The sequence below is a fragment of the Sylvia atricapilla genome, chromosome 5 (genome assembly GCF_009819655.1).
Source record: "Sylvia atricapilla isolate bSylAtr1 chromosome 5, bSylAtr1.pri, whole genome shotgun sequence".
Taxonomy (NCBI): Eukaryota; Metazoa; Chordata; class Aves; order Passeriformes; family Sylviidae; genus Sylvia; species Sylvia atricapilla.
The window spans coordinates 44,025,718-44,045,655 of NC_089144.1; the positions used below are offsets into that span (position 1 = coordinate 44,025,718).

Sequence of the window (19,938 nt, forward strand, 5' to 3'; positions counted from 1 at the left end):
CTTTCTGGTTTGGGACATTCAGGAAGAAAAATATGGAAAAATTAAATATGTTAATCTGGGACTTCCTAGCTTTTCAGTGCCTCTGTCTCCTTTGTCTTCCTAGTAGATATCTCCAGGATGTTCTAACTCATCTGGGTTGGAGCTGAGCCCAAACATGGAATGGGGTTGGTCTGTCCATATTTCCTGGGATTCACTTTACAAAATATTTTCACTTCTAGCATTTTAAAACTTCTGCCCTCTGAATCCTAAATTCTTTATATATGAGAAGAGCTTCATACCCAGCCAAGTATTTTCTCTCCATGGCAGTGGCAAGCAAAAGAGTACAAGACTGGTAGGCTTATGGAGTACTGTAACCAGAGAAAACCTATATGATGGGAACCATGTGCTGTGCCTGGCATGTGGCACACGATTGGAGCCGGCAGGCACTGCTGGTGGGAGTAGTAAAAAGACTTTCTCAGCATAACATTGCCTGAGACTCTGCTGGTATTCCTATCTTTCCAACAGGCTGACATCTACAATGACAGCTTGTTCTGATATACTTTGTTGTGGATGGACAACCAACCTTCAGGGTGAGCGGATGACTTTGCAGTGTGTTCACCTAAAGTGAGAGAAAGTAGATGAAATAAGAATCTATTAAGACTGTATGGTTTTATTCTGGTCAGTTTCAGAGAATGATCCATGTGGCCTCTGCTGGTACAAAAACCTGGTACAGGGCAAGATTACATCTTGCTGTGCATTAATAGGTGTAACACCACCTGTTATCTACACCTAAAACTCAAACTATGTTCTCGTAACAAATGCAAGCCATGGCACAGTACTTTGCAAAATGAGCTGTGATACCAAGATTTCAGTTTACTTTGGAAGATGCAACCAGGATGTAATTTTGTAGGTGGGTTTTCTGGACTGTTATAACTTGTCAAAACACACTTCAATCAGTTAGATTACTGTAATTCCCTAGGGGAAAGCAGCCTTCAGAAGAATTAAAAACATAGTGTAACAGCACAAATAGTTTTCTTGCCTGTTGCATAATAGGGTGACTTGCTTGGTTATTCCATGGTTGGTCCTATCCATGCTGAAAGAAGTATTTGGAAACAATAGTCTAGACTACATTTAATGGCTTGATCTTTTTTTGAAATCACATTTCCAGGTGAGAGAAGAAACCAAAGTAAGGTGAGCTTAGGGAATTTCCTAATCATCTCGTACCTTCAGAAAAAAAGGCTTGCTGTTTATGTGGAAGACAGGCGGCATGATTTTGCAATTACAGCGCATGACAAAGACCTCAGAAATCCTGAGTTTTTAGTTCCACCACAGATCTGTCTACCATTCCCTCCAATCCCTGACCTCTCCTTTTTAAAAATTGGTCTAGAAGGACCTTGGAGCCCTGTGAGGAAGATCTCCTGTTGTCTGATGTTGCAGAATATCAGGACTCATTGGCTCTGCAACTCACCTAGATTTCCTTCCACAAACAACAGTAGGGTGGATCTAGAATCAGATCATTGTGTGGGTGGGGGTGCAGGACACTTCATGTGCTGTATAAATAAAGAGATTATGTGATAGTATTGCTTCAGACAGAAAATGTCTACAGTGTACGTAAACTACCCTTTGCTTTGGGAAATGGTATTGACACCAGATATTAAAACCTGAAGTTCATTACGTCATCGCTCATTGTTAGGTTTGTTTTTCAGCTCACAGAGCAATACTTTCCTGCTCTAAATACAGCTTACCACACCAAAAATCAGTGGTGGTATTGCAGTTGCTGTGACAGCCCCTTCTTTGAATGAGATATTCCCTGTGGAAAGCAGCAATTCCACACAGCACAGCTCAAGGCTCACTGAAGCTAAGGAGGACTGCTGGCTTGGCTGATGCATGCTTCGTGATGCTTAATTTGGGCTGACACCTTAACATCTGACCCAGTGGTGCTCTATTGCTGGTGTAGGGTTGCTGTATTCCAGCTACAGTTGCTGGATCAACATTTGCTGTTGGTCTGCTGAGAAGTGCATGTGTATACACGCAGTTGGGGTGTTCCTTCCACTATTTCCAGGAGCAAGCAAATTCAAAGGTATGGAGGCACAAGGATAATGGTTGTTTATCTACAGAACTCGTCATGTTTCCAAGAGCTGTATTTATGTTGGTTTGTCTGCAACTTACTTGTGCCAATGAGGTAATGAGGTTGGATTTTCACTTGATTCACATTTTGTAGTTGTTGAGTTTCAGGAGGCGAACACCCTGCTGCTGGGTCAAGGTGGCATGGAGCTACATCTTGCTGTGCTAGTGAGTCCTGCTGCACTGTGAGAAGGAGGGATACCCAAAGGAAGCTGTGCTGCCCTGTGGTCGCAGCACAAGCTTGGATACTCTGCTGGAAGGGTCCCACTTAGTGAACAACCTAGCCTTATAGGACATCCCTGGACAAAAATAAATTAAGAAACCCCAGCTGATGAAGGAATAAACTAAATAAGGGTGTGTTTCTGTCACTGTCTTTTCAGGAACAGTCCTGCCTTATGTACTTGCTATTGCAGATGAGGTTTGGGCTTGTTTCTGTGTCACAAGCTTTTGTTTTTCATGGGAGATGTGGTACAGCTAGAGTGATGGGTCACCTTTTACACCTGGTAGTGTACACTCTGTACTGAGTGAGTTTCTACCTGGGAATTCAAATTTTCATGGTAGTAAAAAAAAAACAACAACCCAGTTAAACAACAACCCTTCAACACCGCTACCATCAGTTAGAGCAGAAAGATTGTTGTACGCAGATAATTAAAAATTGCATAATGTTAATTATATAGTCTGGCTAGGTATATTCTCCTGTAATACCAAAAATAATACTTTGAAGGAGGGAATTAGGGAGATGGGTATTTTTGCATTGGTTAAGAGAGCAGCAGTCTGAAAACAGCTGGGGGCTGGTTTGGCAGCGAAGTCTTAACCCAGCAACCATCATGCTTTGCCATCTGCTCAGACAAAGTGCACATGGAACAAGGTTGACTCCTGAGTTCACCAAGGCAGTGTGCAGTGCATACACACACTCTGTTCTTGTCAGTGAATTAAGGGTCCCAAACCTGCTCAGAGCCCTACCCATCCATGCTATTGGAAAACCAGTGGCCTCAGCACCTTTTCTCTCCTTTTATTCTCCTTTACCAGCTGTACCTCTCTGTGGTGCTCTCTCCGTGCATGGGAAGGCCACTGCAGCTTTTGGCTGCTCCCATCCTCTCCTTGCTCACTAGTGCTTTCCTCCCTCCTTCTCAAACATGTGGAGGCAGTGGGAATTAATACAGGGAAGTGCAGAGCCAACTGGCAGAAGGAAATCCTGACAAGCTGTGCACACTGGGATATGGGGTTTGATTTATACAACTAAATCCCTGAAGAGAGGTTTGAAAAGATAGAATTCAAGAGAAAAATTCAAGCTGACCTCTTGCCACACTTACAGCTGGAATCTGTGCTAAGTGAAAGAGGTACCAGGTCTTTGCTACCTTCCACAGAAAATGATGGTATTAACTGGACCCTTATTTAGGAACTTTAAATTTAAAATAGGCCTTCTGAACCTCACTGGGAAAAAAAACCCAAACCAAACCAAAATAAACCAGAAAAAATTTACTCTTGGTGGAAAATTTTTGTGGGATTTTTCAACAGAAGCTGAGGAAATCATTATTCTCCCTGTCACTCTCCTTCCTGCTCAAAAAGCAGGAGAAGAAGAAAAAAGTTGGAGAAGGAAGAGGAAAAAAAATGTGTTTTTAAAAAGTAGGAGGAGATTTTTGTCATGGAAAAACTTGTGACACACCTTTGACAGACAGGTCCACCTATCCAGTGGGACGGGTGCATGCCTGCCAAGCATGGGTTGGGGAACAGACCTTTCTGTGGTGGGTGGACATGGTGGCAGCACATTGTCCCAGCTCCAGAACCCTCCAGCAATTACAACATGAGGCAGGGAAGAGAAGAGAGATTGAGAAGGTGGCAGAAGGTGGGAATAGACTAAGTCAGTGCTAAGAGTAAGAGATCAAAAGGAATCTCCATTGTGTACTGTCCTGGAAAAAGTATTACTTCGTGTAAATTCATCAGAATTTGAATCAAAGGTGTGTTTTTCCATATTGAACCAAATGCCCTAAAATTCCACAGGAAGAGTAGTAGAGTAGAGGTGAGGTGCAGCTATGTACCTATTTGTTTCCATAACATTTCAGCATTTCTAGTTCAAGTAGCAACTGACCCCTTTGGTTGTCTGCTCCCTTTTGTTATCAGTACCTTAGTGGATTTCCATATTCCAGTATGCTCAAGATTATTTGGGACAATCTATTATTTACCTTGCTGAAACCTGGTCAATTAGCTTCTTTGATTAAAACTGCAGAGGCAAAGCAGGGCTCCATCAGCATCTGAAGATGGACACCTTTCAAAGCTGTGGTCATGGATAGGAAACCCAGGATAGATGAGCTTCTGGGCTGTTGGCTCCTCTGGTGCTCTCCCTTTTTCATCTCTGTAAGCCCAGCTCTTTGGAGTTATTTGAACATAATCGTGGCAAACTCTGTGTACATAGCCTAATACATACAGAGCCTCTTTCCCAACCCACAGCTGAGACTGCAAACTCTCCTCCCTAAGTGTTTATATTTAGCAGAGCATCTTCCCTCCCAGTCACACGGAGTGTCCAGACAGTATAGCGTGGAAGCCATAAAATACAGTAGTTCAGATACGAGAAAGACTAGGAGGCTGATGGTTCAGAGTTCCTGGAAAACCTGGGATGGTGTATAAATGAGGTCATATCTAAAACATCTTCAAATATGTTTCTAAAGCAAATGTTGCACAATTAAATTAAGACTGAAGAGGAATAAAAAAAAATAGAGATGGATTTGTTTTTCTGTTGAACAGGACAAAGATGTTATATTTAATGATTCCCACAGAAAAATGTGGACTTCAAAATTAAAGCCACAGCTGTGTTGTCAGTTGAAGAAAGTATATTGGATTGGGACATACAGAGCTGTAGACCACTGTGTAAAACCTAAGGAGTTCTCATCTTCTCCTTCTAGTGGAGATATGTTTTTTTCTGTGCTTTCTGGTTTGTTCTAATGTGCACATTCATGCAGTAATTATCCTTTCTCTCAGGGTCAGAGACTGATGAGCACTAGAGCTGTGCTGCAGATTGCTTCAGTTGCCTCCTGCTGTCCCTGCATGTAACTCTGGTCTTATTTGATAGATATTCTCAAGCTGTATTCCTTAGGATCTTTAAAAGAGCATTCTCTGGGTTTACAGAGCTACAGGTTTTTTTCAGTTGTGTATCAGAGACAATTTTCTTTGTAATTTGAAATTCCTTCATCAAGCTTTTGTTCAACTGTTCCAAATAGACTTGCTCCCTGTAAAAGCTGTGCTCCTGCCTTTACTTACAGACACAGGCATCTTTGGTTGACTGAGTTTCTCTGCTTTCATGTGGAAATACTTGCATGACATAAAGAACTGTATTAAAAATGTCTTCTACTTTCCTTGCTTGGTTTACAGAGGAGGTCTGTTGAGTCTCATTGTCAAATGTTTTAGACCTGAATTGTTTTAAAAGGAGATGTGGGTTCTTGAGGTGATGCAAGGATTCTTGTCCCAAGTCTCACAATCTGCCTACACAGAGCTTCCTGAAAACATAAGGCTCTTGACAGTTTTCAGCTTGACTATTTCCATTTACTTGGCCATTTTGGACATGAAAACCTTTATACATGTATAAATGACAAGATGCCTCAAGCAAGGATTTTTCAAGGGGTGCCTGAAGTCCTCAAATGTCTCAAATAAGGTATAAATACCACTATGTAATGCCAAGTAAATAGCATGTCTTGAAAAGCCTGAGTTGTAGCAGTACCTTCATATTCTTGTCAACTTCTTGAGTAGATAAGAAGCCTCCAGTTTCAATCAACAAAACTGAATAAAGATACTTAAATAGGCCAGTCTTGTGCCTTTAGCATACAACTCCTAGGTTCTGTTAGACTTAGAAATCTCAAATCTCCTAAGATCAGAGAACATCAAAGAATTGCAGCCAAATTTTCATCTGTCTTCTACACTTGGTGCTTGTGGGCTTGGCCATGAACCCTCTATCATTAGGATATTTCCACACACTAAAGTGCAAGTGGAAGGCTCAGTTGGGTGGGTGGGCAGTGTGTGGTTTGTACACAGCATGGCTGGGTTTTCACACACTGATGTGGTGTGGTGCATCCGCAAAGGGGAACCTGAGGCCGCTTCTGCAGAATATGTTAACCTCACATCACCAGGGCATTCACCTCTTCTCTGAGGAGCACACACACAAAATTAGGTTACGTGTTGAATGTGAAGGTCAAAATACTTCACCCTATCTAACCCTCAAATCAATTAGAAGGTTCATTTTAAGGTGTGGTTGATTTCTTTAATAAAATCAAACAACGAATGCATAGTGGCTATATCTGAGGAAGAAAGGAAGGCATTAAGGCAGGAAGGCAGGAAGGAAGGAAAGAAAAAATGTTGATGTTTACAGTTCTGGTGCTAATATTTTCAACATTATGAAACATGCCTCTTAGTTTCCTTGTTTCTGAGCTTGTAGCACCTAAAAGATGTTTGATTAAGCAAAGAAAAAATCCTTTTTTAAGATTGGATTTCCATTATTACCTTTAAGAAGTTCCTGTGATATCAGGAACAATTGTCAAGGAAATAACAGCCCTTCCCTCTTGTTTGTAGCAGGATTTCTGGTTTGGTTCCTTTAGGAACATGAACATCACTTATATTTCTGCATCTGTGGGACACCAGAGACTTGTCTAGTTTTTAGCTTTGCATTTTGGTTTTGTTTCAATCTTACTTAGATTAGACATAGCTGTGCAAAAATCCCAAACCAAGTAAAAGAAATCTGTTATGATCTAATTATCTTCCAGCCTTTTCATTCTGGTGTTAAAACATTTTTATTTTTGATTCATTATTTACAAAAAGCAAAAATTATTGAAATTTCAATTCTGGATCAAAGTCTGGCAGCTAGTAGACTAAAAAGCTATGAGGGAAAATGTTCTTTATGCATGAGACATGAAAATTAATTGTTTGCTCAAAATATTTTTTCAGATGTTTAGGTTTTGCATATGAATTGTCCCACTAATACTAGCATAAATCTTCTACAAATAGCATAAGTAATGCAAATGTTTGCTTATACCTTTTTTAATTTTGAACTGACTTCAGTTCCTTTGGCAAAATGCTATTCTTGAATGAGTAAAACAGTAATTGGGTCCTCAGCCCTTGAGTGCATGGTTGCAGCTGTGAGTCATCTCCTTGCTTTCTGTGCTGTCTTGGGATCTCTCTATGACTGCAGGGGATCAGCGTGTTGTGTCACCCGGCACCAGCCATGTCACAGGGCAGCCACGAGCCACACTGCCAAGCACATGGTGCAGGGTGTTATGTCAGTGCTGACTCAAGGCAGGGGAAAGAAGTGGTCATCCAATCCCTGCTGATGTAAAGTGCTCTCTGAGTTAGGACCTTGGTTTCGGAAATTACTTCACCCACACTCCCATTTTCACCCTTTTCATACCAAGGTCAGGTGACATCCATAACCTAAATTTGAGGAAATGAAAATTTTAAAACTGAATTAATTTGACTTGCATATATCTAAGACTTTTATAAATTTTAATCAAGATTTTGAAAAATTACAGGGTGTTGTGTATGCATACATACCTATATATATGCACACACATATATATATATTATATATATATATGTGCACACACACAAATGCGTTCTCACATTTTCTTTACAGATAACTAAAAGTCTTGTGACTGTTACCTTCTAAAACTGCAGTCCTATTGGACAGCTAAAATTGCCGTTGGACAGTATGGATCTGTGAAACCAGCCATGAGATTCCAAATTGGTTTCTTGTGTATCTTCGACCTACTTGGCACTTGAGAGGCCTGGTTGTGATCCTAAGCCTCCCATCCATCTGGAAATGGAGAGCAGCAGGTGATGCCACCTGAAGCCCTCCTTCCTGACACCTATGGAAAGCTCTGTCTTCTGACTCAGGCTGTTGAATCGCATTTGGCAAGCCAGGCATAGCAAGTGATGGTAGCTGAGCAGTGTATTTTAGTACTGCTACCTTTTTTCCCTCTGGATTTTGAAATGTCAAAAAGTCTACTAAAGTTCATAAGCATTTAGAGCACTGATACAAAAAATGGAAGGAAAAAAGAAACCAAGAGCGGTCTACATCCATGTTGCTTATGGCATTTTGTGAAGTCTTTTACACCTATGCAAAATGTCTTTCAAGAGACCCTAAACTAACCTGTTGCACTTTGTTTACTTGTTTTGCATGGATGTAAGTGCTTAAATAGAAGCCAAGCAGTGGAGGATTCAGCAGAATGATAGTACTGTTTTAGCTTGTTCTATTAATATATGTTTGTGGTCAGGAAGGAATGCAGTCTCACTTTGCTATAATATGTGCAGTATTAATTTTGGTTTGACACCTGCCAGGCAAAGATCCTCACCAGTCAAAGGCATTCTTCACAACCGAGCTCCATCTGTTGTGCAGATCTTTGATTCTGATATTTCTAATGACTCAAGCCAAAGTGAAAAGAAGAGCCAACATGAAGAAAAAAAAAAAAAGTTTCGAGAAGGAATGAATAGTTCTATCAAGGCTAAATATAATGGCTTATTGTCACATTTGGTTTAAATCCTGCAAGGGAAACATGTGTGATTAGTTTTGTTTTAGAAGAAAACAGTCCTTCATACTGGAAAGTGTCATTGTTGTTGCATGAAAGGAATATTGATAGCTAAAGTTCAAGCACATGATTTTATTGCTGAAATGCTGTAGCCTTTAGAAAGATTTCTTGATAGGAAAATTGCTAGTAAAGAAAGTTTACTCACTTATTGTACTCAGCAGATTAAAAGCCTAAGGAGTCTTTGATTCTTGCAAGGAAAGGAGCAGCAGGATTAACACTTGCCTCAGCTCTTTGAAAGACAGCTCAGGCTTTTTGAAATAAGCATTCAAGTAATGTCTGTCAAAAGAAGTTAGCTTCCAATCCCCCGACAAAAGTCGCATGATGATTTTGTCACCTCGCTAACAAAACAATCATTAATTGCTCCAGTTAGCTTTATTTTTCACTTAGAGTGGGTGAATTAATCTGTCAGAGCTGCCCAACCCACATGGGTAAACATTTGCCTCCTATGATACCATGAGACGTCTACAACAAATATGAATTTATTTTATGATCATCACAATTCCATACAATCACCTGCTGATCTTTTATTTGTGTTAGTGTGGAGAAGAAACTTGACAGAGAGAAATTATGGTTCTGTGGGCTTCAGATATATCATTAATAGTTGAAAGTTCTGTATTATCAAACATCATTTAATTCACTAGGAACTACAGAGCATTGAAAACTATATAGAAATGCAGTGACATACTTCAGAATTTGAGTTTTTTCTGCATTATTTGTAAGGTTGACTATTGGTGTGACTGCTGGCCTGTGAAACAAAAACTTTCATCTCTACTTTTTCAAACTAGCAGGTGTCTTTGTGCTGTCTAGTTGTTCCTGAAAGCTCGAATGTTCCACAGAACCTAACAGTAGAGTAAATATTTCTTTTTTCCCTTAGTGTATTGCTGCATGCTGAACCTGTTCATGCATTTATATCAAAGGTACACTGCAAAGGTGCCATCATTAGCTGTGATTTCAGTGCTCATGCATATTGCTACTTATGTATCACAATATAGAAATAGGAAATATCAAGCAAATTTTACTTCTCCTTCAGTGTCTCGAGCAACATAAAATGCAAGGTATAAAGCCACAGTATGACTAAATCCAGTCCGGCTGTATATAGGGCCATCCTGCCTGAAAAGAGAGTAAACGTTATAGTATGTTGTGTTTCTGATTACTTTGCATAGGTGCTCTTTTCCTTGCATGCATCTGCAGCTGCCATTTATTTATGAAATTAATTATTTGATCTCATGGTATGTAGCAGCAGAGAAATACTGTGTGGGATTGTAATTAATATTTTGTGTGGGAGACAAAATAACATCCACTATTAACTGCTATTAACTGCTGAAACTTCCTCCTTGCTCTTTCCAGCAAAATGTGAACAAAAATGTGGAAACCTAATCTCTTTCAGTTCCTTAAACACAGGGATTGCTCCCTATAGCTTGAAAAGGATGGAAATTGAAGAGAGAATTAATCAATTTACAGACTTCTCTGACAATCTGTTGAATATAGATTAGTACTGAAGACCATCAGTATAGCAGAGATCATAGTAGAGGTACAAAACCTGTAGGAGAGATTAAAAAATTTTCAAGAATCCTGAAACTGAATAGCGGGAATACAACTGAAAACTTTTGTAATGAAATCTGAATGTTTATGTTTCAGATTTTAGCAGTCTGCTTCTACATCTGCAGCTAGTAGGCAGTCCTTAGCAAGTGATAAAGAATATATGAATTAGCTGCTGGTATTGAGCCAAAATAGAAACATTTGTGTTCTTGAATTGCCTGTAGATTTACAGAATTTTATGCTGTTTTTCTTACCCTAGTACCCAAAATGTGCTTAATGTCACAAAGTGTAGTGTTTTAGAACTCTCAGAGAAGAGCTGCCAACAAACGAAGGTATATATACTTTTAATTACACCACTGATACAGAGTCCCAGCAAGCTTTTGGCAGGAAGGAGCTGAGTTTGGCACCTTGGGTGGATTGTGCTTCACTTCAGGGAAGTGCCATAGATTTGATTACCAAAGGATCATGGTCACAATTTATTCTGCATATTGGTTGTCATATGTATGGTAGATTCTGATTTGTTAAAAATAAGACAGAGAACTTAGTATCTTCTAATGCAAGTCATAAAAACCAGCACAATCAGGAAGAATGCAGCCAGTCTTAAAAATGTATTTCATATTTGCTCTCATTTTGGTTAGCGCCTTTCATAATTTAATTAAGATACTTGGAAATGTAAATTACCATGACAGATGTAGGCCTACGAGTAAGTGTTTTATGATCACTAATTGACAGAAGTTGCTTTTATTCATGCAAATTCTGTATATAATGTTTGCATTCATCAGATGAGAAGTTACCAAGTTACAGAAACTGTGAAGCCTGACTACTTAAACACGAACATAAAATCTCCATTAGATTTGTTTTACTGTAACATGGTCAGCTGAAAAAAATATTATGGCTTTCTAAAGCTTTATTTTGGGTGTTTTTCTTTCAATGTGTTTACTGTACAGATTCCATTCTGTAGATTGCTCTGGGTATTTGACTGCCCAAGATTTGAATGGATTGCATTAGAGAAGATAGTATATATTCTTAAGATGTTGGACTTATTGTTTCTACAAAGGTGCAGGTTTTCCATCACCAGGATTTCTTCATGATCTTGGTAATCATCACATGATGACGTTTTCTAGTAGCCTGAAATGGGATGAAGGAGGTCAGCATCTCTTTGGTTGTCAGCAGGAGCCTTTAGAGGGGGCAACCAGCACAAACAAGTGGAGTAACTACCTGTGTAACTCACTGCTCACATTTGGCAGGAGAGACAGAAACAGTTATGCACGTGCTAAAAGCAGGAAAAGGCTATACAACTTCTCAAAGTTATTTTACTCTTCTGTAAGTGAATTCAAGCTGAGTGTATTAACTTTATATATGGAAAGATATCTAAAATGGGATCCAGTATCTGTCTGCAAATAGTGCAGTTCAATTTTTCTCACTCTTTGGTCAAACTCTCTTTAAAATTCACTGAAACCAGGAGGCATGGAGGGTCGGAATAGACTTTGCATCGGCTGAGTGATCCATGCTATTTGAAGATGCATAGAAGATATGCATGTGCTGATACCTAGAAGAGAAATACTTTTTTCCATGTTCTCTGGAGCATGATTATTTGGAGCTGTTGCAAAATAGTAATGTTCCCTTCTTTGAATCAGTCTGGTGTTTACTTAGCAACAATGACAAGAAGATTAAAAAAATAACACCCAAATAATGTAGTAGGTGTTAGTTTCTGGATAGTCTATTTTAGTCTTTTTCACTGATTAGCAATTTGAACTTGTTTCTCATGTTTAAAGAGATCCCAAATTGAATCTCTGAAGTTCACTGAAATGAAATAACCTTATAACACTTCATGATAATTTTTGACTTGCACAGGAGGGACTAAGTGCTGGAACCTCCATGAAGACCTGTGAGTATTGTATATCCAGTGTGATAATTTCCTGTCTGGCACTCTAGTCTGTAGGTTGGCTTATGAATTTGAATGTGATGTAGGAAGAGGACAGGCATTTGCCTGCAGTTTCACCTGTTATATAGTGTTGAGAGAGAACATCTGAACAAGAAAGCAGCAGAGCAGCTGTACAAATAGAGATTTACTGTAACCTCTTATCTTTTTTTCTGACAAATCAAGCCAAGGCATCCTCTGCAGTTACCCAACAACTTCTCTTTATTTCATCCTTCTCACTAGGATCACCACCACAGACTTGTATTTTATTTCAATGATCTGTAGCACTTACTAGGATCCCTCAAAATGCTTCTTTGCTATTCCTTTCATCCAGCATCTCTGGCAGCTCAGGGGGGTTGCAGCTCCTAGAAATCTCCAGTTCTCCATTAGCTGGAGCATTACGTAGTGTCATTTAGTTCAGGTTCTGCAACCTCACCTCACTGCTCATGAAAGCCTGTCCCAAACTGATCTGCCAAGTGTTGTCTTTCTTCATGACACATTGTCACTGTTGTGCTCACACCAAGGGGATTTTACTCTAAAGCAAATATACCTTTTTATGTGCACATTGTTTACTATTGTGACATTCAGTCATTAAATAATTTCTGTAACATAGCATAGCTGCCAAAACACACAGTCTTGGCAACTATGCTGTGCTGGGTTGTACCCAGCACAGAATGGTTGTACCCATTCTGTCCCCAGTGCTGGCTCTGTGGCTCAGGCTAGTTGAATGAGTGGGCTGGAGGGAAGCAGAACCTTACACTAGATTCATTATTATGTATGTTTTCCTTTAGCTGAAGTGCCCCACATGCCATTGATGGCATGTTAGCGATGATAGTTCTGAGGAGCTTCAGAGTCTCTTTTAATTTCCTCTAGTAACCAGGGCCTTGTGCTCACCTGCTGTGGGGTGTTGTATGTATGCATGTACCCCTAGTAGCTTCTGAACCTCTTGTCAAACATCAAGAAGCCTGTCTATTTGCTGTTGAGAAAAGGAGCAGTTTCATGAGTGTCTTGAGAACAGGTAAGCAGCTGGAGAAGGCCTGAAGTCAGCTGTAGGATTCACATCCTGGGGGGGAGGTGAGGCTTCTTTGGTTTGCTGCTTGTAGAACCTCTTAATCTAACTTTACCACTTCTCAGGGAAGAACTGTTCTCCAGATGCCATAAAAGATGATTAAAGAGTACTCTGAAATGTTTGCTTTGAACTCTTCAGAAAGCATGACTAGGATATGGTAAGTGGGTTAAGTGAAATACAGTTAGTGTCTTGAGTCCAGATCACCGAAGGACTCCATACACCTACCAGGAGGAGATGCTGAGACTGGATGCATGCCCAAGCAGTTACTCCTCTTTACAATCCCCTTCCAGATATGCAGGGTCTGAAGACCAGACTTGCCCACATGTTTCTGATGTGGTTATATAAAATTTAGAGCATTTTCCTAGCATTGTTCCTGCCAAGGGCTCTTGTATGCTTGATTTCAGCATACTGCTTGATTCCCAGGAGAGTTTTTTCTTAAGCAGGTGCTGTTCTAGGGGCTAGGAAGCATTCTTGACCATTGCCAAGGAAATCTTTATGTTTTTTCCGTAATGATTTACCAGGAGAAATGGAGTATGTCTGTGCACCTCAGTATTAGAATGGGCAGCTCAGAGATAGCTGGATTCCCATTTCCTCTTCCAGGGCTCCTTCTGTCTTATCTGACAAGTATGTACATGGTCCTTTAAGTGGATAAAATACAGAGGCAGTGCTGGAAGCAGAGACCAGTCTGCAGAAACACCTTTCCTAACTGACAGATTTAGTAGTTATTAGATGAAAGATGGGCCATAATATATCCCTACCTCTTCAACTCTCTCCTGAACTGCCTGTGACATTTTTCTTGTAGGATTAGGCAGCAACCGATTGAGACTTTTTCAGCGCTTTGGATTCAGGTGCAATTGCCACCCAAGCCCCTTTTATACAGCAGGGAGCAAAAGCCAAAAAGTTGGGTTTGTATTAAAATGTATTGACTTGACAGAGGAGGTCTCTCTGTAACTCCAACAAATGCTTCTGGTCCTGCACAAAGTCACACATACATGGATTAGGGTCCTTTAGACAAAATCTTAAGGCACTTTGGCCTTAGCAGTTCTGAGCAATCAGCTGGGTACTTTGCAGGTCACCCAGAAATGCCTCATCCCTTTTTGCTGCTGTCTCCCGTGTGGACTTTATCTTATATCCTCTCATTTGTGCCAAATGGGACACAGATGAGATGAGTTTGTTTTCCATCCCCCTGATTTTTCCAGTATTTTTTTGGAGTCTCCTACTTAAAGCTACAGAGATTCTGAAGAAAAAGAAATGTAAAAGTGGTGACTGTCTGCCTTTGCCTCATGTGTTTTTGTATCTTTGTTATCTAGGTGGCCCTGTTTTGTCTGGTCTGTATGTGTGATACTATTTATATCCAGCTTTGTTTCCTGTCCACACTCACCAGCACCATTTTAACTCCTGGTTTGTGCAGTGGTCTGGAAGTACAGATGTACACACAGGCCAGAGGTTGTCAACATCTCCTATTTTTTAACTGGAATAACTAGGATACATCTTAGTGTGGTTGAGCTTCCTTCAGCAGCGATGGGGAGAAGTACATTTCCTCAGGCTACAGCTTTCAATAGAAGGAGGTGCAGGTCTTTCTCTGGGTGAGTTTCAGCTTCACAACCAGAGTGGAGAGTGTCCTTCCCATTTCCAGCCCTGTGGAAGGGGATATTCATGGTCCCAAGAGCCATGCCAGCCAGCTGGCGGGTGGTCCCAGGAGAGAAGCTCTGCACCAGGATGGCTCTCCCCCCAGCATAGAGCTGTTGGCTCCTCATTCCTCAGGACCTTATTGGCTTCAGCATGAGCAGTGAGACTTCAGCCTCTAAATCTCTGCAGCCTGTGGCCCTGGGACCTTGCAGCCTAGACCATGCCCACAGCAGGACACAGTGTTTCACTTGGTGCTCTTGCTGGAAGTGACAGCAGCGTTAATTGCCTTCACCAGGGCAACCCCCCACACCCTCTGGTGGTGCCCCGAGCCCCACTCCCTCCACTTCTTCCCATTTTTAACAGTGCCGTCCTCATTTTGCTAAGTAGAAGCACATGCCTGACAGAAGCACGTACACCTACTCATCAGACCCACTTTGAACAAGAAAAACTTGACCTTTTTTTTTTTTTTTTTTTTTTTTTTTCAAAGATGAAGTCTCGGTATCCTAAAAATACCTTTCAAATGCAACTGCAGGATCTGCATAATTGAAACTTTTTATCTAATCTCATTACCTCCCTCAGGCAATTCCTGACAAGTGGAGATTATAAATGAGAGTTTGTAGTAAACAGAGCTAAGAAAAAGGTATCTTTAATATTTTTGCAATATATTCAATGCAGTTTGGGCATAAGCACAGAGAACTCATTTCTATTTCACCTCAAATGCCATTATGTTTATTAAATTAGGAGTGGCATTAATCGTAGAATATATCCATATCTTTTTGTGATTTTTGCATTTGTCATAACTGAAAGATCTCACTAAATATTTCTCTATATCCCTGAATAACATTGCCTGTCATGTAATATTTAACTCAGATTTCCCTCAGTGTTTTTATATCAGAGCTGAAAATGAGCTATCACACAAAATAAAATGAGACTGAAATACCAGTCCTTTGTATTAAATTTAACATTTGGCTTCTGTCCCAGAGTTTTCCACATCCATATTAGAATCAGATGGTAGCGTAAGATGAAAAGATCTCCTGGATGGGTTTTAGTCTGATCCTTATTAAAGGGCTGATAACAGACTGAGGGCAAGATACTTGTAGTAGTAAAAAAGCCTGCCTACTATCAAAGGCTGGATGGACAATCTGACATGTATTATTGCTGGGACTTCCTGCTTGATCACATTTCAGTATCACAAAATCATTTGGCTAGTGGACATGACATATGAAAACTTCTGTGAGAGCAAAAAAGCCCAGGCTGGCAGGTATTACTGCTGCGAGTACACACTTAGTAACTGACCATAAACCAAGGAAGGGGTTTAATATCAAAAAGTCTTGTTGATGACAGCACAGCGTAGCTATATTTATTTTATTCTCGACTATTTAAGTTCATGAAAGACACTGCCTTGTCCCGACTTACCTGTGAAACTGGTACCACATGTGACAGCATAGGCCAGCCCTACTGGTATTGCTCAGCCTTCTTCAGAAGTTGTGCATCCTCTGCCCTATCCACAAACCAGCACTTGCCTCAGATTCCTTTGGCAGTCTGGAGACGGAAAGATCAAAGAGACCTAAATAGTCTTCAGAAAGCAATTTTCTCTTTATTCAAAGCAGCTTTGTATAGTTCTTGTGTATTATTTGGCGGAAAATTGTGCAAACATTTGCAGGTTCTAGGTGTTCTATGCAAAAACAATTACTTTTGATAAAATGAAGGAATGATGGTTTCCCATGTTGCTGTTCTGCTGTAGTGGAGACTGTGATCATGATATTGGAGCTATAAATTAGATTTTGCAAAGTAGCATTTCTGTAGGGAGTCTGCTGCTTCAGACCAACAGGCTATCATCAGAATTTTTCAATGGGATATTTTCCCTCTGTTTTGTGGCAGTATCTTCAGCAAGAGGAGTAGCAATTGCAGACTGCATTGACTCTTCATTTGAGATTTGATCACAAAGGCTATTGAAGAACAAATGTGCTTTGTAGGTATTTTATGCTGCTTTTCTAAATGTACCTTTTGAAAGGCTGGCATGTGGTTTGAACTTACAGGCAGAGAATAATTTCACTGGCAGTGGCTGTTTATAGCATCAATGTCAACATTTGAGCTTATACCCAGTCCTCATTTTACAATCAGTGAAGAGAAATGTGCACATTTAGAGGAGTTTAGTTAATTATTCTGGTTATTTTAGACATCTTTCTTTCAGTGACAGGGTTTGTATTTTAGAAGAGTCTATTTATCTTCTCAGCCAATAATTAATCCCAGCATATTTAGTTCAGGAGGTGTTGTCTGTAGTTAGGTGAGCTGGATCCCACACAACATTTCTGAATAGCACTGTATTCTCACTTGGGTAGTAACACTGCATGATTACTTATGGGGTTTTATTTTAATTATCAGATTATCCTAGGGAACACATAAAGAGATCACTTGTGTATGTAAGAAAAGCTTGATTCTGTCCCTACAAGATTTTTAGAGCTCGTAATTACAGCTATCTTAATGCTTCCTGTGAAAGCTGTTTTGGTAGTTGTATTGATTCTGTCCTTCTCAGGTGCCAGTTCAATGTGAAACATCTTTTTGGATGAAGAGTGCATTCTCTTGAGTTAGTGGACAGTCCTAAGGGACTTAACATCAGGCAAAAATCTCTGAAAAAGAATGGACCTCCTTGCATTCTCCTGAAAACATCTTCAAGGAGCTCAGATGAATGGAGCTGTGGCACATACATGCCTACTTTCAGGAGTGTTACAAGAACTGGGCTGAGGGATAAGGAAACATTATTTGTGTTTGTGAACAATGTTGACGACCTGTTAATTTGGGTTCACCTGAGCCATGCTTATGGATTCATTCAAATAGAGGAAAAGCCCTCAAGGCTTGTCTCTAGATGAATTTGCCATATATGACAGGGCACAAAGGGTAAGTAGCATCTTAGGACAGAATTTCCTGTGAACAACCCTCAGGAAAAAAAAAATAGAGTAACACCTATTAACACAGGAATCAAAGTTATTTCTGTAGTGTATAAATGGAGTCACAGAATAGGACTAAAAAGGTATTATTGGTTCCATGTTTGTCACTTGTCACTATATCATACTGGTGCAAGCACATTGATGATGATGGCTGCTGGAAACAGGCTCCCTGAACCTTTCTTGTTCACTACCCCAAAATCTATAATTACTTCTGGAAGTCTTTGCTTTGATGTGCAGTTCTGGTGTCTGGATTACTGACATCCAAAACCACAAGGCTCCCTAGTATGGTCCACTGAGCGTTCGTTTACACTGATTAATCTTCTGGTTGATTATGTAATTAATTTTTCTAGGTAAATATGTATTCTGTTTCTTTAATTAATTGAAATTGATTTAAAAATCTCAGTTTTGCTCATGCTTGTTCCCTCCTTTGTCAAGGTCTCCCCTTAACTCTTGCAGCACTGCCCAGTGACAAACATGCTATTTTTTTTTTTTTCTCTCTTTTACAGACTTAACTGAAGTTGCACCATGCATTTTGAAGATGTCACCAACAGATCAGCAGCTGAACAAGCTGGCGAGGAGTCTGGGACCTGAATGGGAGCATGTGGTTCTGTGCTTGGGTTTGTCCCATACTGACATCTATCGATGTAAAGTCAATCACCCTCACAACCTGCAGTCACAGATCGTAGCTGCATTTGTCCTGTGGAAACAGCGTTTAGGGAAAAAAGCAACAATCCAAAGTCTGCATGACAGTCTGCTGGCAGAGGAAGTGGATCCTTCTGTGATACAGTACATGCTTGAGTGAAGCCATGCTATTTATTCAGAGCTTCCACGTATTTCATTAAATTAAGTAAAGAGGATGGAAATGTATGTTGAAGATTGGACGCCTCAAACTGTTAAATAGTAGGGTTGGGAACTGTGATTTTATTAAGCTTAAACACTCCAGTTTTCTGTGGCATCTTGTGACTTGTAATTCTTTTCATGCCAGATTAATTTTTAGCAGGTATTAAAAAATGGATTGCTCTTTCCTGTTCCCTTTTGTGCTATTTCAGTGGGGATATAGGGTGACAAAGTTCTTGCAAGCAGGTGGGTCTGCAGTAAGTTCGGCAAGGTTTTCGATTTCACTGAGGGAGCAAGACTTGGTTTAATTTTTTTTCTGGACTATGCAGGAGCCCTTTTACTGCTGTTTCAGTTCCCTGATATTAGAGCAAGAAATGAGACTAATCACCATTACTAATTTAACAATTTTACAACAGTTATTGCAGGTGGCTAATTTTACATTTATAAAAGTTTCAGCACATACAATTTCGTGCTAGAATAGATGGCTGCCACTTTGGTCTGCCTTTGAAAAAGGCCCTAAGTGGAAGTAGCAGGAATGTAGTGTGCCTGGGAGGGTTTCTGCCATTATTATTTAATGGATGTAGGTTTCTGCAGGCAGGCCCTATGTGCATATGACGAATGGAGAGGTCTCAGGGAAGACACACAGTAGAAAAGTGACCAGAAGTAGGCAAGAACCGGGTAAACTGAGCAAGAAGCAGCCTAAAAAAGGAAACAACTTCTAAGTTGTCCATGTTTGCTTCTGCTAATAAATTGGGAGACCGTCTGGTGCCTGCTGAGTCTTTGAACTGTGCTCTGTATCCAGTCTTGTTTCACGGTGAGGTCAAGCATCCATAGGCAAATTCCTCTGACCACTGCACACCCAAGATAGAGAATTTTGCAGGTCCTTTCTGGCCAAGATGAACTTTCCACTACTCTCCCTCCAGCTTCCCTCCAGCTGTCCAACAGGCTCATTTGCTTTCTACCAGCAAATGAGTAGTGAGGGCAGCTTTGACACTGCTGTCCTCAGTTCTTTGCCAGTGAATTGTACCACCAATGAAGATAAGAATTTATGCAGAAAAACAGTAACGCTTGTGCTCTTCTCCTCCTCCCCTTCTGTCATGGAGATTTTATTCCTACTGGAAAAAAATACTGAGATTTTTGCTGACCAGGCAAGTGGGGATCAGTCTGAAACATAGCCAAAGGCAATGGGAGTGACTAGCTGCTCTCTGAGCTGCTCTCTTAATGATAAGAGGCAGAATACATTTTAATTTTCCCTGAGCAGTTTGCTGTACAGTAAATGAAGAACAGAATTTTGATGCTGAGTTTCTAGGTCTATTTATGAACAAG

The 19,938-nt window shown here is 40.2% G+C and overlaps 1 protein-coding gene across 3 annotated transcripts in view; it reads left to right on the forward strand.

The window, feature by feature from the left end:
- Nucleotides 1–19,571, forward strand: part of CRADD (CASP2 and RIPK1 domain containing adaptor with death domain) — a 92,878-nt gene extending 73,307 nt beyond the window's left edge. For all 3 annotated transcript variants that reach the window (XM_066319279.1, XM_066319280.1, XM_066319281.1), the window contains one exon: nt 18,282–19,571. In XM_066319279.1, the coding sequence (XP_066175376.1) occupies nt 18,282–18,577 (296 nt within the window). In that variant the 3' untranslated portion in view covers nt 18,578–19,571. The remainder of the gene's footprint in view (nt 1–18,281) is intronic.
- The last annotated feature ends 367 nt before the right edge of the window (nt 19,572–19,938 follow it).